At 42.5% G+C, this 25,534-nt stretch overlaps 1 protein-coding gene across 10 annotated transcripts in view; it reads left to right on the forward strand.

The window, feature by feature from the left end:
* The window catches only part of WDR64 (WD repeat domain 64), a 249,732-nt gene that overhangs the window by 223,131 nt on the left and 1,067 nt on the right, over positions 1-25,534 (forward strand). For 4 of the 10 annotated variants that reach the window (XM_033935909.1, XM_033935913.1, XM_033935914.1 and 1 more), the window contains 4 exons: positions 2,855-3,046; positions 11,095-11,191; positions 14,438-14,518; positions 19,307-19,393. In XM_033935909.1, the coding sequence (XP_033791800.1) occupies positions 2,855-3,046; positions 11,095-11,191; positions 14,438-14,518; positions 19,307-19,393 (457 nt within the window). Of the gene's footprint in view, positions 1-2,854; positions 3,047-5,502; positions 5,577-9,615; positions 9,645-11,094; positions 11,195-14,437; positions 14,519-19,306; positions 19,394-24,189; positions 24,461-25,534 lie in introns of those variants that run through there. The other 6 variants (XR_004538666.1, XM_033935910.1, XM_033935911.1 and 3 more) reach the window with 6 other exon arrangements.

Below are 25,534 nucleotides of genomic sequence, written 5' to 3' on the forward strand. Positions count from 1 at the left end.
GTTGTATCATAGGGAGCTGCGATCCAGCCAGAGCCAATTCCCACTTTGACGCCATATTTGCTGGTGAAGCAAGCCTCGGGGTTTTACAGGCCGCGGAATCTTTGCAGGCATACAACTTCTTCGCAACAATGCTACTATAATTAGCGTCGGGAAGGCAACAGTGATTTGCTACCAGCAGACTGTCCCACACAAGGCAAAGCTCAAAAAGTCTCACTGTGATATTTGTAGCTGAAATTTGGGAAAAGGATGGGGGAGAGGAAGCACCAGGCGTCTGTTCAGGTCACTGACATCATGTGACCCCCTACCTATCAAATCTTTTGAAAAAGATTAAAGACTTATTTGCTCTGCTATTTCGGATTAATTTTTTTTTTATATACAGTACATAGTATAATCATACAAATTTTAAAGTAAATACTGTGCAAAGTCTTAATGTAAAAAGCAAAGCAAAACAAAAAGTGCAACTGTGAAAGAGATGTTCCCAAAGTTTCTGTTTGTTCAGTCCAACATATGAAGATCATACATGTGGATTATTGTATATTTTTTGTGTGATCTTCATATGTTGGACTGAATGAACAAAAACATTGGGAACATCTCTTCCATAGTTGTACTTTATGTTTTGCTTTCTGCTTTATCCCTGTGGGTTATGGGGGTATTGTTTTTGTTGTTTATAATAATAATAATAATTTATTTCTTATATACCGCCAAAGCTGTAGTAATTCAAAGCGGTTTACAACAAAGAAGGACTGGACAATCAGCGAATATAGGTACAGTCAGCGAAAATAGGTACAAGGCAGGACTGGACAGAAAGCGAAAAGGTACAATCAGTGAATATAGGTACAACAAAGAGGGGGCTGGATAGTCAGCGAATATAAGTACAATCAGCAAATTAAGATACAGTGTATATGGGTAAGTTTCAAGTTTCAGGTTTTTTTTGATTAAACGCTTGTTCAAAATGCAAAGCGATTTACAAAATATTTAAAAATAACATATAAACAAATAAATATTTGACAAACTGAACATACTTGGCCATGATAACAAATCTACTAGTAATTAGACAAGTAAGACGTACATGACTAATAACAAGTACATACTGGGTAGGTGGAACTGTAGAGCCCCTAGGAACAAATAGGGAGGGGGGGGGAGAAATACAATCGTTATAGAAAGAAAAAAAAACAATTAAGGTAAATACAAAAGGAAGATGGGAAGATAAGAATGAAAAGCAAAAAGAAGTAAATTGTGGACACTTTCCCCGGAGGTGAATGTAACCATTCAACATTATTAAGAATCATGTGGTCAGCTGAAGGCATCTTTAAAAAGAAAGCACTTTAGGCCGCTTTTAAATTTTTGTAAGTTTTTTTCAATTCTTAAGTATAAAGCCAAGTCATAAGAGCAGTCACAGCAAAGATTAAAGGTACGACGTGTATCAATTGTTTTTAAAAGATGGAACATTAAGGGTAAGCAGGATACCGGAATAATAAAAGGGGGCATAGGTCGGGCATAGAGGTCTTAGGTTATAAATTGGTTAAATAGGTTAGCTTTTAGTAATTTCCTGAAGTTTAGGTAGGATGAGGAGCGTGAGATAATATTGCCCAGCCAATTATTAAGTTGACCTGCTTGGAAGGCGAGAGTTCTATTCAGGTATATTTTGTAACGGCAGGCCTTTAGAGTTGGATGGCTAAACAGATGATTTCTGCGTGTGGGTCTGGATGGACAGTCTAAGATAAAATGGGGTACCAAGTATACAGGGGTCGAACCAAGGATGGATTTGAAACAGAAACAGGCAAACTTGAATTGTACTCTTGCTTCCAAGGGTAGCCAGTGGAGTTTTTGGTAGTAGGGAGTTATGTGTTCCCATTTTTTTAATCCAAAGATCAGACGGATTGCCGAATTTTGGATGATTCGTAGTCTTTGAGTGGTTTTTTTGAAAGATCTCAGGTAGATGATGTTACAGTAATCGAGCAAGCTTAGGATGGAAGATTGCACAAGTATGCGGAATGAGGAAGCATCGAAGTACTTTCTGATAGTTCTTAGTTTCCATAAGTCTTAATGTAAACTACATTGAGCCCTCTTTTGTAAAGATGATACAGTATATAAAATGAAGAATTAGATTAGATGTTCATATCATCCAAAACTCCAACAAAACCTACTATACCCACCTCTCTATCACCCCAATAGCCCTTATTCCTCCAGGTAGCACTTATTTGGTAGTATAGAAGGGTTTTGGTGGGCTCACACTTTCCACCATAAATGTAGTAGATAGAGGGTGATATAGGCATGGTTCCCTACACCACCCTCCAAAAAACTTTACACACTTGCTTGCTGCTCTATTAGGCTTTCCTATACCAAATGCTTCTGTTTTAGAAGAGGTATGGACTCTTTTATTCAGATTTTGGGGGGTAGGTGGGAAGGGGTAGTGACCTGGGGGAATGGGGGGTCATATCTTCATGCATCTAGTGATCATCTGGTCAGTTTGGGTACCTTTGTGGTACTTAGATGCTTCTAAAACAGGTCTAGCTCTAGTTGTCTAACTTCCGACCAGAACATCCAAGTTCAAGCATGCCCACAGCCCGCCCATAACATTCCTTAAAACACGCCCCCTTGAATTCTGGATGCACAGTGGGTGAAACGACTAGCTAGACATCCAGGAAACCTGGTAAGGAAATCGGCACTTGGACATCCCAGCGATTAGGATGTCCAAGTGCCGACTAAGATTTTTTTTTTTATGTCTTGGTTTTTTGATTATGCCCCTATTTGTGTTTTTAGAAAATAGGTTAAAATTAGGGACATATGTGGCCTTTGCACATAGTTAATGTTTCTGTTGTTTTGTTTTTCTTCTCCCTGTTGACAAATGCAGGCTTTGGTATGGTCCTACTGGACATTATATTGGATATTTTGGCCAACATAGGGTTTTTCGACACTTGGAACCCACTGAGTTTATATTACCTTGTGATATAAATGAAGTGCCAGTGAAAACAAGAGCAGATGCCATAAACATCCTGGGAAAGAAACAGAAGTATGAATATCCCCTCATATTTGACAGAGATAGGTAAGATAAATACTGAATCATACACTCTGTAATTTTCTCTTTCTCAGACAGTTAGTTCAAGTATCATGGGAATGCATTGCTTCAGTGATACTCAGACTAATTTCTTGTAGGGCTCAATAGGGTTGGAGCAACAAGACATAACAAACAATGGCTACCTGCAAAAGTTTACTGTAAAGTGGCTTGCTGAACAGCCTTCCTTTGGGCCTGAGACAGGAGAATAACCCTAGCAAGTTCAAATCCAGTCTCAAAACTTTTCTTTTTTAAAGATGTTTATGAGATTTATAGCTAGGACTAACTCCTTTCTCCTTTGATCTCTCGCTGAGTCAAGTTTGGACAGAAATACTCCTCCCTGAGACCCACTGAGCACTTGGCACTGAGCCAAGCAGTGCGGGGCACTCTGGGACCTGTAGTCCTTCTCAAATACATGGTGCCTTCTGCTGTCCAGTGGCATAACAGCAGTTCCAGAGAGGGAAAATCCCTCACTCTGCCACAGCTACCCTATAAAATGCCTGATTACACCATAGCAATAATGGAGCACTTCCAATAGCAAAGCAGTTTATAATTCCTGATAACCTCAGGACAATGGGCACAGTTCAGATAATTCCCCTCTCCCTTTCATTTTTTCCATTCCCCCTCCTATTATTTTTATGAAATATATCCCATTCATTTCCCTTTTGTAGCATGTGTTACCAATTATTTGTAGTATTTTATGTTGTCTTTTTCCTATGTTATTCATATTTAAAAACTTTTTTTATAAATTTTGTAAAATGTACACCTCTTTGGCAATTAAAGTGGTATATCAAGCTTAAAAAAACTTGAAACTTGATTAAAGCCCTTTTACAAAGCTATGGGAACAATTCTCCTGTGGCAAATGCACCAAAGCCCATAGGAATTGAATGGGCTTTGATGCATATGAAATGGGAGAATCGCTACCGCAGCTTTGTAAAAGGGCTTTAATCAAGTTTCAAGTTTTTTCAAGGGTAGAAAGGAATCAAGGGTAGAAAGGAACTCCAGTGGAGGGAAGAGGCAAAATGAAGAGAAAATTTAGAGGACTAGAATAACCAGAGAGGGAGGAGGAGTTACATTTTTGAGAATAACCAGGTTTTCAGATGTTTACGGAAGAGTTGGAGGGAGCTCAGATTCCTAAGAGGGGAGGTAAGGTTGTTCCAGAGCTGAGTGATTCTGAAAGGGAGGGAAGAACCTAGTTTTCCTACAAGTGAAACGCCTTTTAGAGAGGGAAAGGAAAGTTTCAGTTTTTGGGTGGATCTGGCAGAATTGGGGTTAGAGGAGTTCCAAGAAAGAGGAATGGAGGGAGGGAGGATACCGTGTAGGATCTTGAAAGTGAGGCAGGCACATTTGAAGTGGACTCTGGAGATAATCGGAAGCCAGTGGAGCTTGGATAAAAGCGGTGAGACGTGGTCGAATTTGCTTTTTGCGAAGATAAGTTTAGCAGCAGTATTCTGAATCCGCTGGAGTCTTTGAAGGTTTTTCTTTGTTAGGCTAAGGTTTTCAGTTCAAGGTCAAATTACAATACAAGAGGTTGTGTCAGTTAGCCAGGAAGTTACAATGGACAGTTTGACCTGGACATTCAATAGAGTTGCTAGTATAGGCAGATCAGTACAATTATTAATACAGTTAAGTCATAGTTAAAAATACATAGTTACAAGTTCAAGTAGGTCATTGTTGGCTCATTGTTATGTCCCAAGAGTTACATTAGACAATTTAGAAATGGGCTTTTACAATTACCATTTCAGTTACTTCAGGGTTGACTCCCTGTCTTGGTACAGAAATTTTTTAAAAAGTTTTTCTGAAATTGAGATAGTGGTCACAAGATTGTAGTGTAAGTGATAATTGATTCCAGCATTTTACTGATATTGGATGGATAAGGTAATGTGCCTGGCAGACTTTATATTGTTGCATGCTAGGAATTTTAAGTGGAAAAGATTTCTGGTGGAATATCTGTTGGAGGCACTCTAGAATAGGACTCCTAGCCAAAGGAATTTGTTATGTTCTTATTTAGTTTGAGGCGGTGGATTGAGGCCCAGTTTTCTATGATGTGGACACATTTTTTGATAGTGGTGAGGTTGTTGGCTAATGCAGCCATTACAGATAACATGATCGTTATGTCTAGGTGAAATGTTTTATTCGTGTGAGATCTAGGTTGGCTCTCAAAGATTGCATTAAAGATTGAGCACTGATGGTAAATGTGGGGATCCTAGGGAGATCCCACTGGGAGGGTGCCAGCTTCAGGAAAGTTCACCATTCTTACGTACAGCATACTGCCAAATGATTAGGAAGCCTTGGAACCAGGAGAGGACTGGGTTGCTAAATCTGAAATCACTGAAGATCTAGGACATTTGATCGAAATCTACTAGGTCAAATGTGCTGCTTAGGTCAAATTGGATTATGATTGTGCTGTGATCCTTGCTTAGTAGTTCTTTTTCATCTGTTACTAGTGCTGTGACCACCATCTTAGTGCTGTGATTTTTCCTGAATCCCAATTGTGAAGGATGGAGGATACTGAAGCATTGTAAGTAGCATTCGAATTGTTCTGTGATAAATCTTTCCATCATATTGATAAATAGGGGGATGGAAGCTACTGGGACTGAGTTTTGAGTTCTTGGGAATAGGCATTAAGATAATTCCTCCTCATTATTTGGGGAAAGGCTAGTTTTTAGGTGATAGTTGAGACACTGGATTATTTTTCCTATGATTATTTGGGACGGCTGCTTTGATCAGGTAAGGTGGGCAGATGTCGAGGCTGCAGTATGCTTTGGAGTATTTTAAGAGAAGCCATTTTGTGTCTTTGAATTTGATCTCTTCAGAATCATTCTAAGATCTGTCAGATGGTATATACATTGGTAGTTTTGTTGCAGTGGGTCTAGCTGGATTGATGTGGATAGCTGGTCTCATGTGGATTGAATGTTTGTTTTAAAATAGTTGACTAATTCTGAGGCTGTTGGAATAAAGGGGTTGTCGCCATTTGTGATCTTGTCCGTGTTGGTTAGGCTATCTAATACTGAGAACTGTTTGTTGATTTTAAGATTATCTTCTGTTCTGATCTGTTTAGAGTACCGTATTTTTGCGGATATAACGCGCGCGTTATACGTGTTTTTACGTACCGCGCATACCCCTCGCGCGTTATATGCCTGAGCGCGGTATACAAAAGTTTTAAAACATAGTTCCCACCCCGCCCGACGCCCGATTCACCCCCCCAGCAGGACCGCTCGCACCCCCACCCCGAACGACCGCTCGCACGCGCTCCCACCCGCACCCGCATCCACGATCGGAGCAAGAGGGAGCCCAAGCCCTCTTGCCCGGCCGACTCCCCGACGTCCGATACATCCCCCCCCCCCCCGGCAGGACCACTCGCACCCCCACCCCGAAGGACCGCCGACTTCCCGACAATATCGGGCCAGAAGGGAGCCCAAACCCTCCTGGCCACGGCGACCCCCTAACCCCACCCCGCACTACATTACGGGCAGGAGGGATCCCAGGCCCTCCTGCCCTCGACGCAAACCCCCCTCCCCCCCAACGACCGCCCCCCCCAAGAACCTCCGACCGCCCCCCAGCCGACCCGCGATCCCCCTGGCGACCCCCACGACCCCCCCACCCCCCTTCCCCGTACCTTTGGTAGTTGGCTGGACAGACGGGAGCCAAACCCGCCTGTCCGGCAGGCAGCCAACGAAGGAATGAGGCCGGATTGGCCCATCCGTCCTAAAGCTCCGCCTACTGGTGGGGCCTAAGGCGCGTGGGCCAATCAGAATAGGCCCTGGAGCCTTAGGTCCCACCTGGGGGCGCGGCCTGAGGCACATGGGCCCAACCCGACCATGTGCCTCAGGCCGCGCCCCCAGGTGGGACCTAAGGCTCCAGGGCCTATTCTGATTGGCCCACGCGCCTTAGGCCCCACCAGTAGGCGGAGCTTTAGGAAGGATGGGCCAATCCGGCCTCATTCCTTCGTTGGCTGCCTGCCGGACAGGCGGGTTTGGCTCCCGTCTGTCCGGCCAACTATCAAAGGTACGGGGAAGGGGGGTGGGGGGGTCGTGGGGGTCGCCAGGGGGGTCACGGGTCGGCTGGGGGGGCGGTCGGAGGTTCTTGGGGGGGCGGTCGTTGGGGGGGAGGGGGGTTTGCGTCGAGGGCAGGAGGGCCTGGGATCCCTCCTGCCCGTAATGTAGTGCGGGGTGGGGTTAGGGGGTCACCGTGGCCAGGAGGGTTTGGGCTCCCTTCTGGCCCAACTACCAAAGGTACGGGGTGGGGGGGTCGTGGGGGTCGCCAGGGGGGTCGCGGGTCGGCTGGGGGGGCGGTCGGAGGTTCTTGGGGGGGGCGGTCGTTGGGGGGAGGGGGGTTTGCGTCGAGGGCAGGAGGGCCTGGGATCCCTCCTGCCCGTAATGTAGTGCGGGGTGGGGTTAGGGGGTCGCCGTGGCCAGGAGGATTTGGGCTCCCTCCTGGCCCGATATTGTTGGGGAGACGGCGGTCCTTCGGGGGGAGGGATGTATCGGACGTCGGGGGGGGGGGCATCAGGCTTTCAGGATGGGGACAGACCTTCAAGGGGGGACAGTGCACGGAAGTCAGGGGGGGTAAACGGAGAGTCGGGACAGCGCACAGAAAGTCAGGGCGGGCGAAAGCGTCGGGCAGCATGCGCGGTATACCCGTGAGCGCGGTATACCAAAGTTTTTGTACATATCATCGTGATTTCTGCGCGCTATACCCGTGTGCGCGTTTTACACGGGTGCGCGTTATATCCGCGAAAATACGGTACTCCTCTTTCTTCTTTTGCATCAGTAATGATTTATATTCTAGGATTTTCTGGCACTACTTAAGTCTTGTTTTCTGGGGTAGGGTGTTTAAGCCAGTAGCGTTCGGCTTGTAGGCAAGCTCTTTTTAGAGACATAAGTGCTGAGTCAAACCACTTCTCTGATGATCTTTGGATTCTTTTGCTGCACTTGAGTGAGGCTAGTTTGTTTAGGATTTGTTCACTGATCATTTTCAAATGGTCCAGGAAGTCTTGGTCAGGGATGGGGAGGGATAGTAAAGAGTTATCTATTTCATTCTAGTATGATTCAGGGGCTGATTTGTTTCTATAACAAGAGGCTACTTGGGGTGTTGGTTTGGTTTTTGATATTTCTTTCCAGAATATAGACTGAAGCTGAGGGGGGACAGGTCCAGGATGAATATCAGGAAGTTCTGTTTCATGCAGCGAGTGGTTGACACCTGGAATGCTCTCCCAGAGGAAGTTCTAGGATTTAAGGATAAACTAGATGCACATCTCCTTAAGAGTGGCATAGAGTGATACGGGTAAGGGTAAATTAGATGCACATCTCCCTTGAGAAGCATACAGTGATAAGGGGACTAAAACTATGCCAGGGTACACCTGGCGGGGCCTCCGCGTGTACGGATCACCGGACTTGATGGACTCAGGGTCTGATCCAGAGATGGCAATTCTTATGTTCTTAATATGGTGAATTCTAGGAGTAGGTGGTCTGACCAAGGTACTTTGGATAGGGAATTAAATTCTAGGTAGCTTGTGCTTTTTGCTGAAATGGAGGAGACGAGTAGATCTAACTGATGGCTCTATTTGTGTATGGGTTATTGAAACAAGAGTTTGAGGTCTAGCTCATTTAAGAAATCAAGGAATTTCAGGATTTGAGAGTTTGAGGTTGAGTCTAGGTGGAGGTTGAAGTCGCCTATGATAAAAGTAGAGTCATATTGTAACATGGTTCTTGAGATGATGTCTGAGAATTGTGGTTCAACTTCTAGTCACTTTCCAAGAGGGACATAGACTAGTATGCAACAGATGGGGCATTGGGAAAAGTTGCTGTTTATTTTTATCATTAGTAGTTCTAGTGAGGTGAGAGTTATAGATTCCATGATTTTGATGTGAAAAGATGATTTATGCAGTATTGCCAAACCACCGCCCCTGCAACCAGTTCTCAATATGTGAGTGATTTTGAAATCTGTTGGGCAGAGTAGTTATAATCTGGGGTCATCTTGTACTGGTATCCATGTTTCGGTTAGGAATAGTTAAGAACATAAGAATAGCCTTACTGGGTCAGACCAATGGTCCATCTAGCCCAGTGGTTCCCAAACCTGTCCTGGGGGACTCCCAGCCAGTCAAGTTTTCAAGATATCCCTAATGAATATGCATGAGAGAGATTTGCATATAATGGAAGTGACAGGTATGCAAATCTCTCTCATGCATATTCATTAGGGATATCTTGAAAACCTGACTGGCTGGGGGTCCCCCAGGACAGGTTTGGGAACCACTGATCTAGCCCAATAGCCCGTTCACATGGTGGCCAATTCAGGCTAATAGTACCTGGCAAAAACCCAAAGAGTAGCAACATTCCATGCTACCGATCCAGAGCAAGCAGTGGCTTCCCCCCATGTCTGTCTCAATAACAAACTATGGACATTTCCTCCAGGAAATTGTCCAAACCTTAAAACTAGCTACACTATCTGCTCTTAAAACACCTTCTGTCGATGCGTTCCAGAGCTTAACTATTCTGAGCGAAAAATATTTCCTCCTATTGTTTTTAAAAGTATTTCCTTGTAACTTCATTGAGTGTCAGAGGAAGTGCAGAACCGTGGCAGAGGGAACATGCTGCAGAGGCCGACGGCAGACTGCTAGGATCGCTACAGGACCGGCAATGCTCTGCAGGCTGCCCTAATTAGCTGAAGGTGAGACCAAGAAGCCAGGGGAAAGCCGGAGGATGCTGTAAAGAAGGGGGGATTTCTGGAGAGGAAATTGGTCTGTTCGGAATGGAGTGAAAGTTATGGGGAGTGATAGCCTTGAAAAAACCGTTGTAGAACACATGGGTGAAACATGTCGGTTATCCCCCATTCTGTGAACTGAGACCAGAAATTGAGCTGATTAAAGCTAAGTAAACTTATTTTAGCAAATATTTAAGCACAAAAAAAGAAAAAAAGTTTATATATAAAAAGTTTAAAAGAATGCAAAAGAAATTAAAATATAAGGATCCAATGACGAGTGGAGGTGTAAAGCCGCCTACTATGAACATATATTGAGTGGGGAGGTGGCCTCGCTGAGGATCGTATGATCTTAGAAACTTTTTGAATGAATTAGGCTTATATATAAGGTTTACTACTCCTTATATATTGGAGTTCATGATACAATATTGCCTTTTTCTTTAATATATTAAATAAGTGGGGTGCTTTTCATTCCATTGCAAAGAAGGGGGGAACATACAGGCCTTTGGGGGGGCCCTGGTGTAGAAGAGCATGGAAGAAGGGAGGGAGGGAAGGGGGTGTCCAAAGAGCCATTCAAATGCCGGACTGGAGGGGGAGGAAGGGTGGGAAGAAATAATGGGTCTAAAAATAGGAGAGGGAGAGAGATGGTGGACAATGGGATTTAGGTAGGGAAGGAACAGAAAGGGAGATAAGTTGGACACAAGGGATGGTGTAGGGGGGGGGGAGATAGAGATACTGGATATGAGGATAGTTGGGAAGAGAAAGGGAAAGCTGGTGGATCTGGAGATGGTGGCATCCATCGCTGCAGTTGCGGGAATGGAGACGAAAAAAAGGAAAGATGCCAGACCTCCAGGGGAGGGAAAGGAAACGGAAGGGGAAGACAGAGATGGAATATGGATGGTTAGCACGTTTGTCGCAGAGCCTGGGACCAATATGAATTGAATAATGACCAGACAACAAAAGGTAGAAAAAATAATTTTATTTTTTGTTTTGTGATTACAATATGTCAGATTTTAAATGTGTATCCTGCCAGAGCTGGTATTAGACTGCAAACGTGAGCTAGGATTTAACAGAGAGAGGAAAAGCCTTTTTTGTTTGTTTATTTTGTTTATACCACAGCACCAGTGTGGGTAGGAGAGGGCAAAGGGAGTGGGGTGGGTGAAGAGGCTATGAAATAAACCCATCAGGATATCTGAAAATAAACACCCAATTGGGCAGGAAAATCAAATCGAAAAATCAATTCAATAGGCTGAATCGAATTGAATCAAAATTTTTTTTTCCTGAATTGAGCAGCACTACCTTACATTCCTGATTGGATTTCTCATGTCTTTTCCCCCTAGGTGGGAGTCACTGGAGGACCAAACCATTGCTTTAAAGGAGCCTCTAAAACCTCTGGAGGTGGAGCACAAGTATTTCAAATCTTTAGCTTCTCCCAAGGTATTGCACATATTCTCTCACTGCCAATTTACTGCACATTGAACTCTAGAATTTGCAACACGAGAATCTGTATAAATAAAATTGAAGCCCTTTAGAATATTTTCCATTTGAGATGCTCTTATTTTGTATTTAGCTCACCCATTGTCAGTAGGAGCTCAAGACAAGTGGAGTTAAAACTTGCCGAGATTTGAGGTTTTAGAAAGAGGATTCGATGAAAGAATTTATTAACGTGCACTACCTTGTAAACATGTAATAACGCTGTTAAAGCACATTAATAGTAAATGGGTCCCATGCATTATGAGTACAATTCTATAAAGGTCGCCCAAGAGTGAATTCTAGAATGGCAATGCTGTTATAGAATAGAAAGAACATTTAGGTGCCATCACTTATGCTGTGTGAAAGGCAGGCATAAATGTTAGCACATATTGTAAATGTTACAATTTAGCACATAAGTTATAATATCCTATAAGTTACATACATAAGTGTACGTCCCCCTTTGCAATTGCTATACAGGTTGTTTGATAAACCTTTAAAATACTGCATAGCGCCTAAGCAGCACTTAAGGGTATGAATGTTATATTCACATGCATAAGTGCTGGCATTCTATAATCTTAGGGTCTCTTCTATCAAACTGCACTAGCAGTTTTTAGTACAGAGAGCCGTACGGCTCCCGACGCTCTTTGAGTTCCTGTGAGTGTCGGGAGCAGTGCGGGCCATTCAGTGTGGCTCCCCATGCTAAAAACTGCTATTGCAGTTTGATAGAAGAAGGAATGTGCAAATGGTCTTTACATTTAGGCGTGCAAATTAATGTGCAAATTAGTGTGCAAATGGTCTTTACATTTAGGCGTGAAGGTTACAGAAGTAGGGATACTGGGGCAATACTTTATCACAGGATCACATGGATGGGCATTTTAATGTACCTTTGTGAACACATATGCATATGCCTGTGAATATTCTGCCTAAGTACTATTCTGTAACTTGGATAACACATATTTGCAGGGGGACATACAAAGGGGCAGAATGTGGCCAGGATTCCCACTTATGCCGTAACTTGCAGGACGCACTTAGGCCTGAAAATTTACACCAGCTGTATGGCTGCCATAAGTGCCCATGTCTATGCTACACACACATATACCCTGTTACACTAGTATTCTATAAACCAAAGTAAGCATCAGGCTTCTTCAGGAAGTCTTAGTTGAATCAGACGAAGCTGTGTTGTATTTTCATTATCCTATATATACTGTTTCATGTATGATAAATATAGGGTAATGAAAATATGTCACAGGGTCATTTGATTCACCTAAGTATGATTCCCTGAAACCCAGCACAGTGTTGGAGTAATTTTTTTCTGTGTTCTTCAATTCCAAGGGCATTTTTTGAGAATTTTACATTAGGTTTTTTTTTTTCATTTTTCATGATACTCCTGCTATTGTCATTTTTCAAAAGATAAGTACTTTTTCTACATCTTATACTTTGCTCTTGTTGGCCTTATTCAAAAGATAAGTATTCTTTCTATATTTAAAAAAAATTGTAGTATTTTTGTAGGGGTTGTTGAAACATTTTGTAAGGTTTATTCCAAGTGAAATGATGAATTTTTTTCCACTCTTACATTCAGTGCTGGTTGTTGAACACTCAGTTGTTTGTTTTTGTTTTTTTTTACAAAATTGCCTATTACTTAATAAAGTTATGTTGCATCATTTTTCCCTGACAAGTTGTTAATTTTAATCTGTTATGATAAAGCCCAAAATGAATTCTGCGATAAATAATGTGCATTATTGCTGTTTAAGCACATAGCACACATTCAGTAGAAATCAAAAAATCCAGATGCCAGAAATCCGAAGCACACATACAGTAGAAGTCCATAAATTCAGATATCGAAAATTCAAACCACCAGAGAATCCAAACTTTTCTGAATTGCACCCTCTGGACCAACCAAGAATCTAGGACTACATGTCTTCTTTCCCCACCCCCACTCCGCATAGTCAATGTCTTGACACTTCCTCCATTCCCTGCACAATCCCCCCAATATACGTATTGTACCTTTCCAGAATGAGGAAGCCTTCCATAGTAGAAACATAGGCCATATGGTCTTTATCTGCTTTCATTTTCTATCTCAGTGGTCTCAAACTCAAACCCTTTGCAGGGCCACATTTTGGATTTGTAGGTACTTGGAGGGCCTCAAAAAATAGTTAATGTCTTATTAAAAAAATGACAATTTTGCATGAGGTAAAACTCTTTATAGTTTATAAATCTCCTTTTGGCTAAGGGCTCCTTTTATCAAGGTGCGCTACGGGGATTAGCGCGTCGAACATTTCATCATGCGCTAATCCCCGCAGCACACCAAAAAACTAATGCCTTGTCAATGGAGGCATTAGCGACTAGCGCGGCAGGCAGTTGAATGTGCGGTATTCCACGCGTTAACCGCCTATCGAAGCTTGATAAAAGGAGCCCTAAGTCTTAATAATAATTTATAGCTAAAGAAACATATGATCAAGAAACTGTTTTATTTTACTTTTGTGATTATGATAAACATAAAATAGTACCTGGCGGGCCGCATGTGGCCCCGGCCTGCGAGTTTGAGACCACTGGCCTATCTAGTCTGCCCAACTATGCCATCTACTATCCCCTCCTGTCCCTTAGAGATCCAACATATTTGTCTCAAGCTTTCTTGAATTCAGATACATTTTTTTGCCTCCACCACCTCCACAAGGAGGCCATTCCAAGCATTCACCACCCTTTCCGTGAAAAAGCATTTTCTGAGGCTACTTCTGAGTCTATTCTCTTTTCACTTCATCCTACACTCCCCTCATTCCAGAGTTTCCTTTCAATTGAGAGTCACCTCAAGCGCATATATACCATGTAGGTATTTAAACATCTGTGTCATATCTCCCCTCTCCCGCCTTTCTTTCAAAGTTTACATACGGTGTAATACTAGCAGCAGCCCTACGTACAGACTGCCTCCGGCCTGTACTCTGCCTTTCTCTCTGACCCATCCCGCCCTTCTGAAAACAGAAAGGTGCATCGGAGGGGGCGAGGTGGGTCAGAGGGAAAGGCTCAGGCCCCCCTCCTTTGGGCTTAGGCTCCCCTCCTTTGAATTGTAGAAGTACTGCCTGAGAATCCATAGAATCCAAAAATTCAGACTGGCTTGATCCCCAAGCAGGCCGGATTTTTGGATGTATTGTAATAGCACTTTTAAGCAAATGGAGCCCACAGATAGGTGAACCTTTCTACTGACTTCTGTTACAGGTAAAAAGAGTCCATCTGGAAAGTTTTACAACTGGGGATAGAGAATCTGGTGCAGTTTTCAGAGCTCTTCCTATATACACGGTAAATATAACCTTATTTATGGTTACCTTATATATCTATGTTCTTCCTTAGATGTTAATAATTATATATACTGAATATACTTTGAGACAATAAGATTATACATATATACCTCTTCCCCAAGTCAGTTTTTCTTCCGGACCTTAGCAATACCACTCAACTGCTCAATAATAGCTCACAGCGGTAAGCTTTATGGGTCCACTCATCACTGGTCCCTAATATTTAATTGTCTTAATAAGCTCCAATATATTTCTCTAATCTTTATTTTAAGCATTTTAAATAATTAACTTATCTCAAAAGATTCTTTCCATGGCACGATCTGGAAGGGCTAGATCCAACATGTTTCACCCAAAACTCTTTCAAGGATCCTCCCATACGATCAGAAATATATACCAATAATTTATTCCCCTTTCATCTTTTAATATCAGGAACAATGGTGCACATATTAAAAGATGACAGGGGAATAAATTATTGATATATACTTCTGATTGTAGGGGGAGGATCCTTGAAAAAGCTTTGGGTGAAACATGGTAGATCTAGTCCTTCCAGATTGTGCCATGGAAAGAATCTTTTAAGATGTTATCTACTTAAAATGCTTAAAATAAACATTAGAGAAATATATTGGAGCTTATTAAGACAATTAAATATTAGGAACCAGTGATGAGTGAACTCGTAAAGCTTACCTCTATGAGCTATTTTTGAATGGTTGAGTGGTGTCACTGAGGTCCAGAAGAAAAACTGACTTAGGGAAGAGGTATGCATATAATGTATACCTTATAGAGCTAGTCACACACAGAAGACTAACCTCAGCTAAACATACTGCAGCAGGACATGCTTGACGCATACTGTAGATGAGATCAGTTGCATGAAGTAGTGTAATAAAGGTGAGTGGCGCCCCTCCCCCGGCCACACAAGCACCCCTTCCCTTTCCCCGTATCTTTTAAACTTCTTCTTTATTTATTTGTTACAATTAAATAACAAACATTCAGGTATATCAGTTTCAAACAGCATAAAACGCTCAACAAACAATGCACAAGGAAAACATTTATCAGCGATCTAGCCCATGTTATTCTGACTGCAAGTGCCGCATCTTAGAAAATCAATTAGTCCGATTTTTTTTTTAGAAAGTGAATCGATTTGAATCAGCAAATCAGGCAGCGCTAGTAGGTAATACTGAAGAAATATTTGTCAAACCAAACACTGCCAAACACAGCCTTCTTATCCAGATCTAAAGATCGAGTCCAAATGAAGGCACCCAATTGTGAAGCTTCATAAAAAATAAAAGAATCTTCTTTCATCAGTACTATGCATTTACATGGAAAATGCAGTTAAAATTATCCACCCAAAGAGAGCACTTCCTGCAATATGGAAGGAATTATTTCCTCTTTTCTTGTGTTTTCTTACATATGTATGCCCCTTGCTTACCACACTAAAGATTGTAAACTCCAACTGAACTTTTACTCTTTCAGCATAGAAAGGACACTTGCTTAAACAAACTTAAGTTTCTTGGACAAAATCCAACTAAGGGCTAGATTCATTAAGGGCACGGATTGGATTCGATCCATGAGGGATCCTATCCGTGTCCGGGGGGGCTGATTCACAAATCACCCTCATGCAAATGATTGGAATCACACCCCCAACCAACTGAATTGGATCGCTGAACAGTGATCCTTGAGCATGTGCAGACCATCTGTAGATGGTCTGTGCATGCGCCGGCCCTCCGTGCCTGGCAGAGCAGAAAATTTCTTTTTTCTTCCCACAGGCTTGCACTGTGGGGAAGGGCAGGAGAGTCGGGGCGGAAGGAGAGATTCGGGGCAAGAGCAGGGTGGCGAGTCTGGGCGGCAGGAGAGATTTGGGGCGAGAGCAGGAGATGGAGCAGGCAGGAGATTGGGGCAGGCAGGAGATCATAGCTGAGAGCACGAGTTCGGGGCTGAGAGCAGAGCAGCAGAAGGTAGGGCAGTAGGAAAGGACCTGAGTGACTGGTCTTCAGCAGTCCCTTATTTTTGGATCGGTCAGCCCAGTCGGTGTCCCTCTTTTTTTTTTTTTTTTTTTAGTGAATCACTGCCTGCCTGCATTTGAATGCCTTTCCCCCTCATTTGCATGCGCAGATCATAGGATGATCAGGACAGAGATTAGTGAATTTGATCGGAGGGAAATTGGGTTGCAGGGGTCGCTAAGTGGTCAAAAGTTGATTGGTGGGCTTAGTGAATCTAGCCCTATATACAGTTTCTGCCAGCTCAGATGGTTTTTGCAATCACAAATATCCTCCAAAAAGATAAATCTCCCACCCAAGGACAAATGTTAAATCTTCTCTGGTACGAGTTCATTCTTCAAGGCCACCCTCCAAGAAGTCTAAGAGCTGCCCTAGTCTTGCTGTAAGCTGAGCTCCTAGAAACTCCCAGACCCTCCCCTATTGAACAGGGAGCCTGGCAGTTTCACAGGAGCCAGCAAGCCTGACACATACCAACCTGCTCTTATGACTTCTACTTGTCCAGATGCAGACTTTTTAAAACCCAATAGTCACAAATGCATTTCCAAAGCCTATAACTTGAAAACAGCAGTAATGATTTTAAACCACGGTCACTGATGTAAACTTCTTTAACATACCCTTCACTTTAGGCAGCCCTAACATCTAGAGACTGCACCCAATTAGTTAATACCTACAGCACTGCAAACTTTTACACTAGCAGTCATGGTGGACATATGCATCCTTTACTCCTTACCCAGGGCTAGATTCACTAAAGTCAGACATCATCGCTAGACCTGTTTTTACAGGTTTAGCGACGATCGCTGCTACCCACCCACCTACCGCATGTTGTCTGATCCGATCTGATCCAATCTAACCCATGCAAATTAGTAAAACCCCAAGCGATTGATTCATTAACATTTGCTTGGCTATTTTGAATTGGGTTTTACTATCCTAAAACCCAACTGCTGCAGACCTGTCGGTAACTGGGTTACCAACAGGTCTGCCTGGTTTTTTAATTCATTTTTTTCCATGGCACAGATATTTTGCATGTGTTACACACGCAAAATATCTGTCCCATAAAAAAAAATGAATAAAAGACAGACAGACCTGTCATAAAATGGCCCCCCCCGGACAAATATGCCCCCCATGACCCACAAATGGCAGGAGGGATGCCCACTTCCTCCTGCCATTGGCCCTCTCCTCTTCCGCCTGCCTGCAGCCAGCTGAACACCCCCTCTGCACTGAAAAATGCCATTGAGGCCCTCTCTCTCCTTCCTGCCCCCTACTCCCCACGTGAAACAAAAGGCAGGAGGGATGCTCACTCCCTCCTGCCACCAGACAGCAGCTGGCGGATGCCCCCTCCCCTTATGTTGGGAGCAGGAGAGTTTCTCAGTCCTTCCTGCTCCTCCGGCCTCCTGCTCCTCAATGCGGACCTTAGACTCCCACCCCAGTGCATCATGTGATACACAGGGAGGGGCCTAAAGCCCTGATTGGCTCAGGCACCTCAGGCTCCTCCATTGAGAGGCGCCTGAGCCAATCAGAGACTTCCTTAGGGAGGAGTCTAAGGAAGCCCCTGATTGGCATGCGTGGAGGCCCATCTGGCCGCTTTGGTGGAGATATGGTGAGAGGAGGAGAGATGCCGGCAAGGACGATAGTCATCCACACTAGCTGACTACCTACAGGACATGCCTCTCGCTGCGAAGGGCACGTTCTGAAGGCATGTCCTGAAGGCAGTCAGATGGCGTGGATGACTTTCCTCCTCACCAATGTGTCCCAACACTCCTGAAATCTCAGGAGGCATTATACTGTGCCGAGGGTCTAAAGTGCTTTAGACCCTTTGCTCTGCTGAAATACTCCCCAGGCCACATGGTCTCCAACCATATGGCTGCTCAAACCACACGGCTGTCCCTTTTTGATTAGAGGACCATTGTTTTTACCCCTCTCTATCTAACTTCACATGAGAATCGTCCCGCTATCCTCTCTGGCACCTGGATCCTTCAGTGCCCTGCCTCTCTCCTTCTTGCCCTCCAAACTTCACTACTTCTGTATTATACTGGAACAAATAAGTTGTGCCCAGAGGGAACTAACCTCAGAGAAATTATTCTACTGTGAGTACTTATGTTATATTTACTCAATAAAGCTTAATTCAGAAATTATAAGGATTCTCTACGTGTGCGTTAGCATGTTGTGGGTTTAACTTCTGATAAGTGTAACCTAACATCTGGGATTTGGTTATGCAAGATCAGCAAAAGTACACTATTCATGTTTTATAAAAAGCTCTATATTCAGAAGCCTTTTATAAATTATTATCACAGTATTGCATGCATGAACCTAAATATCCATTTTCTGACCTAGATTCTCTGTACAAAATTGGTCTTATAAGCCCCAGTTAAAATGGATAGTACAATTGAAGCTACAAATAAACTTAAGCACTGACTGAGGTAGGAAGGCCAAATGCTCAGGACAGTGGGGTCAGTGAAGACTTACCAGAGAAAAGTGAACTGAACAGTTCTCTGCTGGTGAATTTCACTGGGTGTCAGCTAAGATGCTTATTAATTTTAAAATACTCCTGTTCCTGCCATGAATGCAAAGCCAGAACCTACATTAGGAATTAAATAAATGGACTCCTATTTAGCAACAAGCTCTAATCAGTGAACCATATGGCCAGCTCTACTTACCCAAGGTGTAAGGGGTTAATCAATAAACATTTAAAGAGAATAGATAAGCTAGAAAGGCTTAAAAGATTAACATTACTAACACATAAATCATTGTACTGCTAAACAAATCAAGTAGACTAACTCTCATCTCTATTCTTCATTAAGTTTCCAAATATAAAGTTAAACGTCATACCACCAGCTTATATAGATGCATATAAAGAGTATGAATTCAGTCCCATGGCTTCTAAAAAGGTAAGCTATTATTGTCTTTGGATGTTTCTTTCAAAGCATCTGTAAAAATGCCAAAATGAAATCAAGTATTTGGCAGGATGCTGTGGGAGGGGCCTAAGGCCTTTTGAGCCAATTGGGACCTCAATGCATCTCAAGATGCATTGGGAGGGGAAGGCCCATCATTCTGAAGAGGTAGCCTTATAAGCAGGAGGGAGTGGGCTTCCCTCCTGCCAGTCTTTCATCAGTAGGGTGTTGGGGGTGCCAATTAAGGTGGGGGTGTTGGGGAATCATGGGGTTTGCTGATTAAAGTGGGGGTGTCAAGGGATCTTGGGGGGTGTCGGGGATGTGTGTGAGACTCGTCTATCTCTGGAGGGGGGCTGGAGGGATTGATGGGTGTGAGGAATAGGAATCATTTTCTCTCTGCTGGTTCAGCTGATCCTAGCAGGGGAATCCTTGATCAGTTCAGCCGGCAGGTCTCCATGAAACTGGCTTAGCTGATCGGGATTCCCCTGCCATGATCAGCTGATGATAAGCCGTTCGAACAGATTGGACAATACTGTTATTTTTAAAAGATCTTTGGGTGGGGAGAGGGGGTCGATGACCACTGAGGAGTAAGCCGGGGAGGGGGGGAGTCATGCCTTAATCCCTCCAGTGGTCATCTTGTAAGTTTGGCCACCTTTTTGACCCTTATTCATGTTTGAAACAGTTCTAGTTCCATACATCTAAGACTGTTTCCTTAAAGCACAGGTGTCAAAGTCAGTCCTCGAGGACCGCAATCTAGTCGGGTTTTCAGGATTTCCCCAATGAATATGCATGAGATCTATTAGCATACAATGAAAGTAGTGCACGCAAATAGATCTCATGCATATTCATTGGGGAAATCCTGAAAACCCGGCAGGATTGTGGCCCTCGAGAACCGACTTTGACGCCCCTGCCGTAAAGGTTTGATTATCCCTGCCGAACGTCCAAGTGCTAATCCCACCCAAAACACACCTCTAACACACCTCCTTAAGATGTAGATGCAGTGGAGACAAAACAACCAGAAAGATGTCCTGAAAGTCAGTGTTAAAAATGCCGACTTGGACATTTTGTCTAGTAAGACATCCAAGTGCCAGTTTATGCTATCTTTTGGACATCTATCTTTTTTGAAAATGAGCCTGATAAGACTATATAAAATAAGATTGTGAAGGATTGTATCATGCATTGAAAAGTGGAGTGAGCAGAAAATGAAATGTGAAAGCTCAATTTGAGTTTTTTAAATACAGTGGTGCCTCGCATAACGGACGCCTCGCACAGCGAACGCTGCGCATAACGAACTTTTTGTCTTGCTCCCTATAACGAACTTCGTTTCACACAACGAAGTCGCCCGAGGGGCCCGGGGGGGGGCGGAACTACTCTCGCCGCTTCCTAATGTGAGCCGGGAACAGCAGCACCCTCCTGTCTGAATGCAGTGTTCCATCATCTCCCTCCACCTTACCTTAGATGCCGGGTTTTCCGGCTTTCTTTTTCGGCCAGCCATACACTTTCAAAGAGCAGCACATGCGCGCATGCTCTGTTGTTCAATCTTCTCCTCTGACGCAACCGGAAACCGGAAGTTGCAGGAGAGGAGAACATTGATAAACTCCAGCAGCTGCGCGTGCACAGCTTTTTGAAAGCGTGCGGCTGGGTGAAAAAGAAAGCTGGCAAACTCTGCATATAAGGTGAGGTGGAGGGAGGGAAATGTAGGGCTGCAGAACGAATTATTTTGTTTTACATGTATTCTTATGGGAAAACAGGGCTGCAGAACGAATTATTTTGTTTTACATGTATTCTTATGGGAAAACGCGTTTCACACAACGAACTTTTCGCATAACAAACTTGCTCCTGGAACGAATTAAGTTCGTTGTGTGAGGCACCACTGTATTTCATGTGTAGTTTTGATGACATCTAAAGAACTTTTAAAAAAATATCTGACTAAGGTTCTTCAAATTCCAGATGAAATAATTCCACTATTGAGCTGAATTCATTATTTTCAATCCAAAAAACATGTTACTGTTGAGCAGCTTTCAAATGGTGAACATAAAATTAGTGACACCAGAAAGTTTGAAAGTAACAGATTCTTTGGAAACAGATATAGAAAATGTAGAAAATCAGGTGACTCTACTTGTAACTTTTGCTTTTGAAATAGATAACTATCGTAGTTGTTAAAAACCATGTAGACTGTGAAAAACTGCAGGAAGATCCTAGGAAACCGGAAGACTAGGCATTCAAATGGCAGATGAAATTTAAGTGAACAAATGCAAAGTGATGCTCATTGGGAAGAATAATCCAAATCATAGTTACCAGATGCTAGGGTCCACCTTGGGGGTCAGCGCTCAAGAAAAAGATCTGGGCCTCATTGTAGACAATATGCAGAAACCTTCCGCCCAATGTGTGGCGGTGGCCCAAAAAGATCAAACAAACAAGATGCTAGGAATTATTAAAAGAGAGATGGTAAACAAGATTAAGAATGTTATAATGCTTCTATATTGCTCAATGGTGCAAACTCACTTTGAATATTGCATTCAGTTCTGGTCTTCTTATCTCAAAAAAAGATATAGTGTTGCTAGAAAAGGTTAAAAGAAGGGCAACTAACATGTTAAAAGAGATGGAACTCCTTTCATATGAGGAAAGACTAAAGAGGATATGGCTCTTCAGCTTGGAAAAGAAACGGCTGAGGAGAGATATGATTGAAGTCTACAAAATCCTGAGTGATGTAGAACGGATAAAAGTGGATCGATTTTTTTACGCCATCAAGATTTACAAAGACTAGGGGGGACACTCAATGAAGTTACAGAGTAATACTTTTAAAACCAATAGGAGGAAATATTTTTTCACGCGGAGAATAGTTAATTTCTGGACCGCATTGCCAGAGGATGTGGTAAGAGTGGTTAATGTAGCTAGTTTAAAAAAAGATTTGGACAAGTTCCTAGAGGAAAAGTCCATAGTCTGCTGTTGAGACAGACATGGGGGAAGCCACTGCTTGCCTTGGATTGGTAGCATGGAATGCTGCTACTATTTGGGTTTTTGCCAGGTACTTGTGACATGGATTGGCCTCTGCGGAGACGGGATAATGGGCTAGATGGACCATTTGTCTAACCCAATAAGGCTATTCTTATGTTCTTATATATTGAATATGGGTTTTAGAAAAATATATAGATCTGTGCTTTTTTTGAATAAGACAGTATGATGTATCCAGAGACACAGGAATGCAGGGTACAGTTACTGGCTCTAAGGAACAGGGTTTTACAAAATGATGGAGTATTTTTTTTCTTCAAATTCCAGTGCAATGTTTAGTGAGGTTTAATAATGTTACCCCTAAATAGTTAGGGCTCGATATTCAGACTGTTGATGTTAGTCCAGCTGACTCCTGTGGTGGGCAGCGAACCTGAAAATTAAATGCCAGACTGTATCTAGCAACCAGCATCGAATTTCTGGGTTTTTGTTAGTCACTTTTGCCACAGCTGGTTAAGCCAATATTCATAGGCTGACCTGCTAAGTTATAGTGGCCAAAGATAGATCTGCTGTTTATGCAGGTCTGTCTGGCTGCTAACCATAGCTGGTCAGCCAATGTGACATTGCCAGTGACTGGGTTAGTCACTAGTGGTCATCTCTAAATGCTATTTAACCAACCATTCCTGGCCAATTAAATAGCACTGAATATCAGTTGATTACAATCTTTACTTGATATTAAATTTCGTATTCAACCTAGAGTTGCTGATGTACCTGTTGTAGCGGAGCACTGATAAAGTATGGATTTGGGTACTATCATGTTTAGCACCAATTGGTTTTTTTCCTCTTTTATTTCTTGTTATAGATTCCTCCTGATTTTCTAGCTCTCTTCTCTTATAGGGGGCAAAGGGATATATATAGAATTTTCTTTTTTAACTTGGATATACTCAAATATAAACCGACCTGAATATAAACTGAGGTAACCTTCCCCCCCCCCCAAAATAAGAGGAATAAAGATTGACTCAAAAATAAACTGTGTTAATATTCAAGTGCCCTGGCAGACTCTGCACCCAGCACCCCCTCTCTCCCTCCCTTGCCAGGCTCTGCACTCAGTCCCCTCCCTCCCTGCTAGGCTCTGTACCCTGTTCTCCCTCCCTCTTCTGCCAGGCTTTGTACTCAGTCCCCTTCCTCCCTGCTGGGCTCTGCATCCTGTCACCCCTCCCTCCCAATGTCTTGCAGGCCTCCGTCTCCACCTGATCTAAGACCTGGTGGGCCAGGACAGGAGGGATCCCTCCCGCCTTCTGTCCCAGCTGACTCTAAAATTTTTTTGCCTCCCGAGCGTACCTTTCAAATCCCTGATGATCCAGCGGGGGTTATGTATAGTTGGGTACAGTACATTTTTTGCTTTTCCTGGCGGCCTTGTCATACAATATAAGGGGGTTATGACATGATATATACCTGGAACCTATTATGTGTAGTTCACTATAGTGCCTCCTAGGCTGCCCTGCTGGGATGTCTGTGTGGCCATTCTAGTAAGTCTGCTGGCTCCTAGATGTTCCAGTGGATTGTTTTTGTATGTTTGCACTGAGCATACAAATGTCTAAAATAGGACAATTATTGAACCAAAAAGAAAGACTGTTTTGTGTTTTGAAAATTACCATGCTTGACACTGGATTTTTGGACATTTTTCACAAAATGTCCAAAATTGGATTCGGATGTAATATTGAAAACGCTCTCTTAATCATTTAAATACTGCTTAAATAGAAAAATTACGTATTAAATGTGTCTTAAATATTTCACTGTTTGTTTCCTAATTTCTGTTGGCAAACCATTCCAAATCGTTGCAGGTTGGTAAGGGATTGTTAAGAGAACAGACACATTTGTATCTAACACCATCAACATATGGGTAAATTAGCTTCAACTGTCCATTTGAACAAAGACTTTTCCCGGAGGAAGAAAATGACAACATCGATGTGAATGGCAAAGGTGCAGAACCATGAATAATTTTGAATATTAACATACATAATTTAAACAGCATTTGTACATCTATAGGAAACCAATGCAGTTGTCTTAAAACGGAGTTGCTCTTTTCCATTTGTTTGCCTGGAGGATCAATCTAGCTGCAGTTTTCTGAAGTGTCTGCAGTCTCCTATGAGTACATAATATCCTGGAGAAACCAACATAAAGTAAATTACAATAATCTAATTTGCTAATTATATGGATGGTTCTAACATATAATCAATGTACAAGAGACCATGTCGGTCCTTCCCTTCTCAGACCATCTGATAACTTTCACAGGCCATCACCCTCCCCCAAACTCTGGCCGTTCGTCAGGCCATCAACCCCAACACTCTGTTCAACCCTCCTCTCTACCATGATGCTACAGAAGTCTGAACTGGGTAAAAAAAAAGAAGTATTTTCATATTTTGTGCAATTGCTTCAGTTTCCAGAAAATCTACTTGGTCAATTAATGTAATGTAATGTAATGTAATTTATTTCTTATATACCGCTAAATTCCGTTAGGATTCTAAGCAGTTTACAGAAAATAGACAATAAAAATAAGATAAATAAATAAAGAATAGGTACTTTGTAATTCCCTTACTGTCCCGAAGGCTCACAATCTAACTAAAGTACCAAAGAACAAACAAATTAGCAAAATAATAGAGAGGAAAATAAAGATAGAGGAAAAAATGAGATATGAAGCATCCTAACAAGAATACATTGAACTCTCAATACCATACTGTTAAACAAAACGTACATTACAAAATAATAATTACAAAATAAAAAAATAAAAATTAAGCGATATGATACTCACAAGTCAACATAGGATCAAAGGAAATGCCAAGCACCTTCAATGTTTAAGTTTTCATGCCCACGTTCTTTAAAGAGAGTATATTATCTATCAGCGGTGGTGTCAAAAGTCCCTAGCCATATCACTTTTATTTTATCAGTATTTACTGTAGCTTAAGATGATAATTTTGCAACCACAGTTCAATAAGCCTGGACAGGCCATTTTGGAATTAAATTTTACACTTTATGGGTATGAGCAGAGTAATATTATCTGCTGTTGATTAATTGCAATTAACCATGAAGATAAACCTGAAAATTTTAATGGCAATTAAAATTAATACTAATGTGATACTAATGATCCATTTCCAGCCTCAGGTAGTCAGCATTTTTTAAACACTGCTG

Source organism: Geotrypetes seraphini, chromosome 3 (assembly GCF_902459505.1).
Source record: "Geotrypetes seraphini chromosome 3, aGeoSer1.1, whole genome shotgun sequence".
Classification (NCBI taxonomy): Eukaryota; Metazoa; Chordata; class Amphibia; order Gymnophiona; family Dermophiidae; genus Geotrypetes; species Geotrypetes seraphini.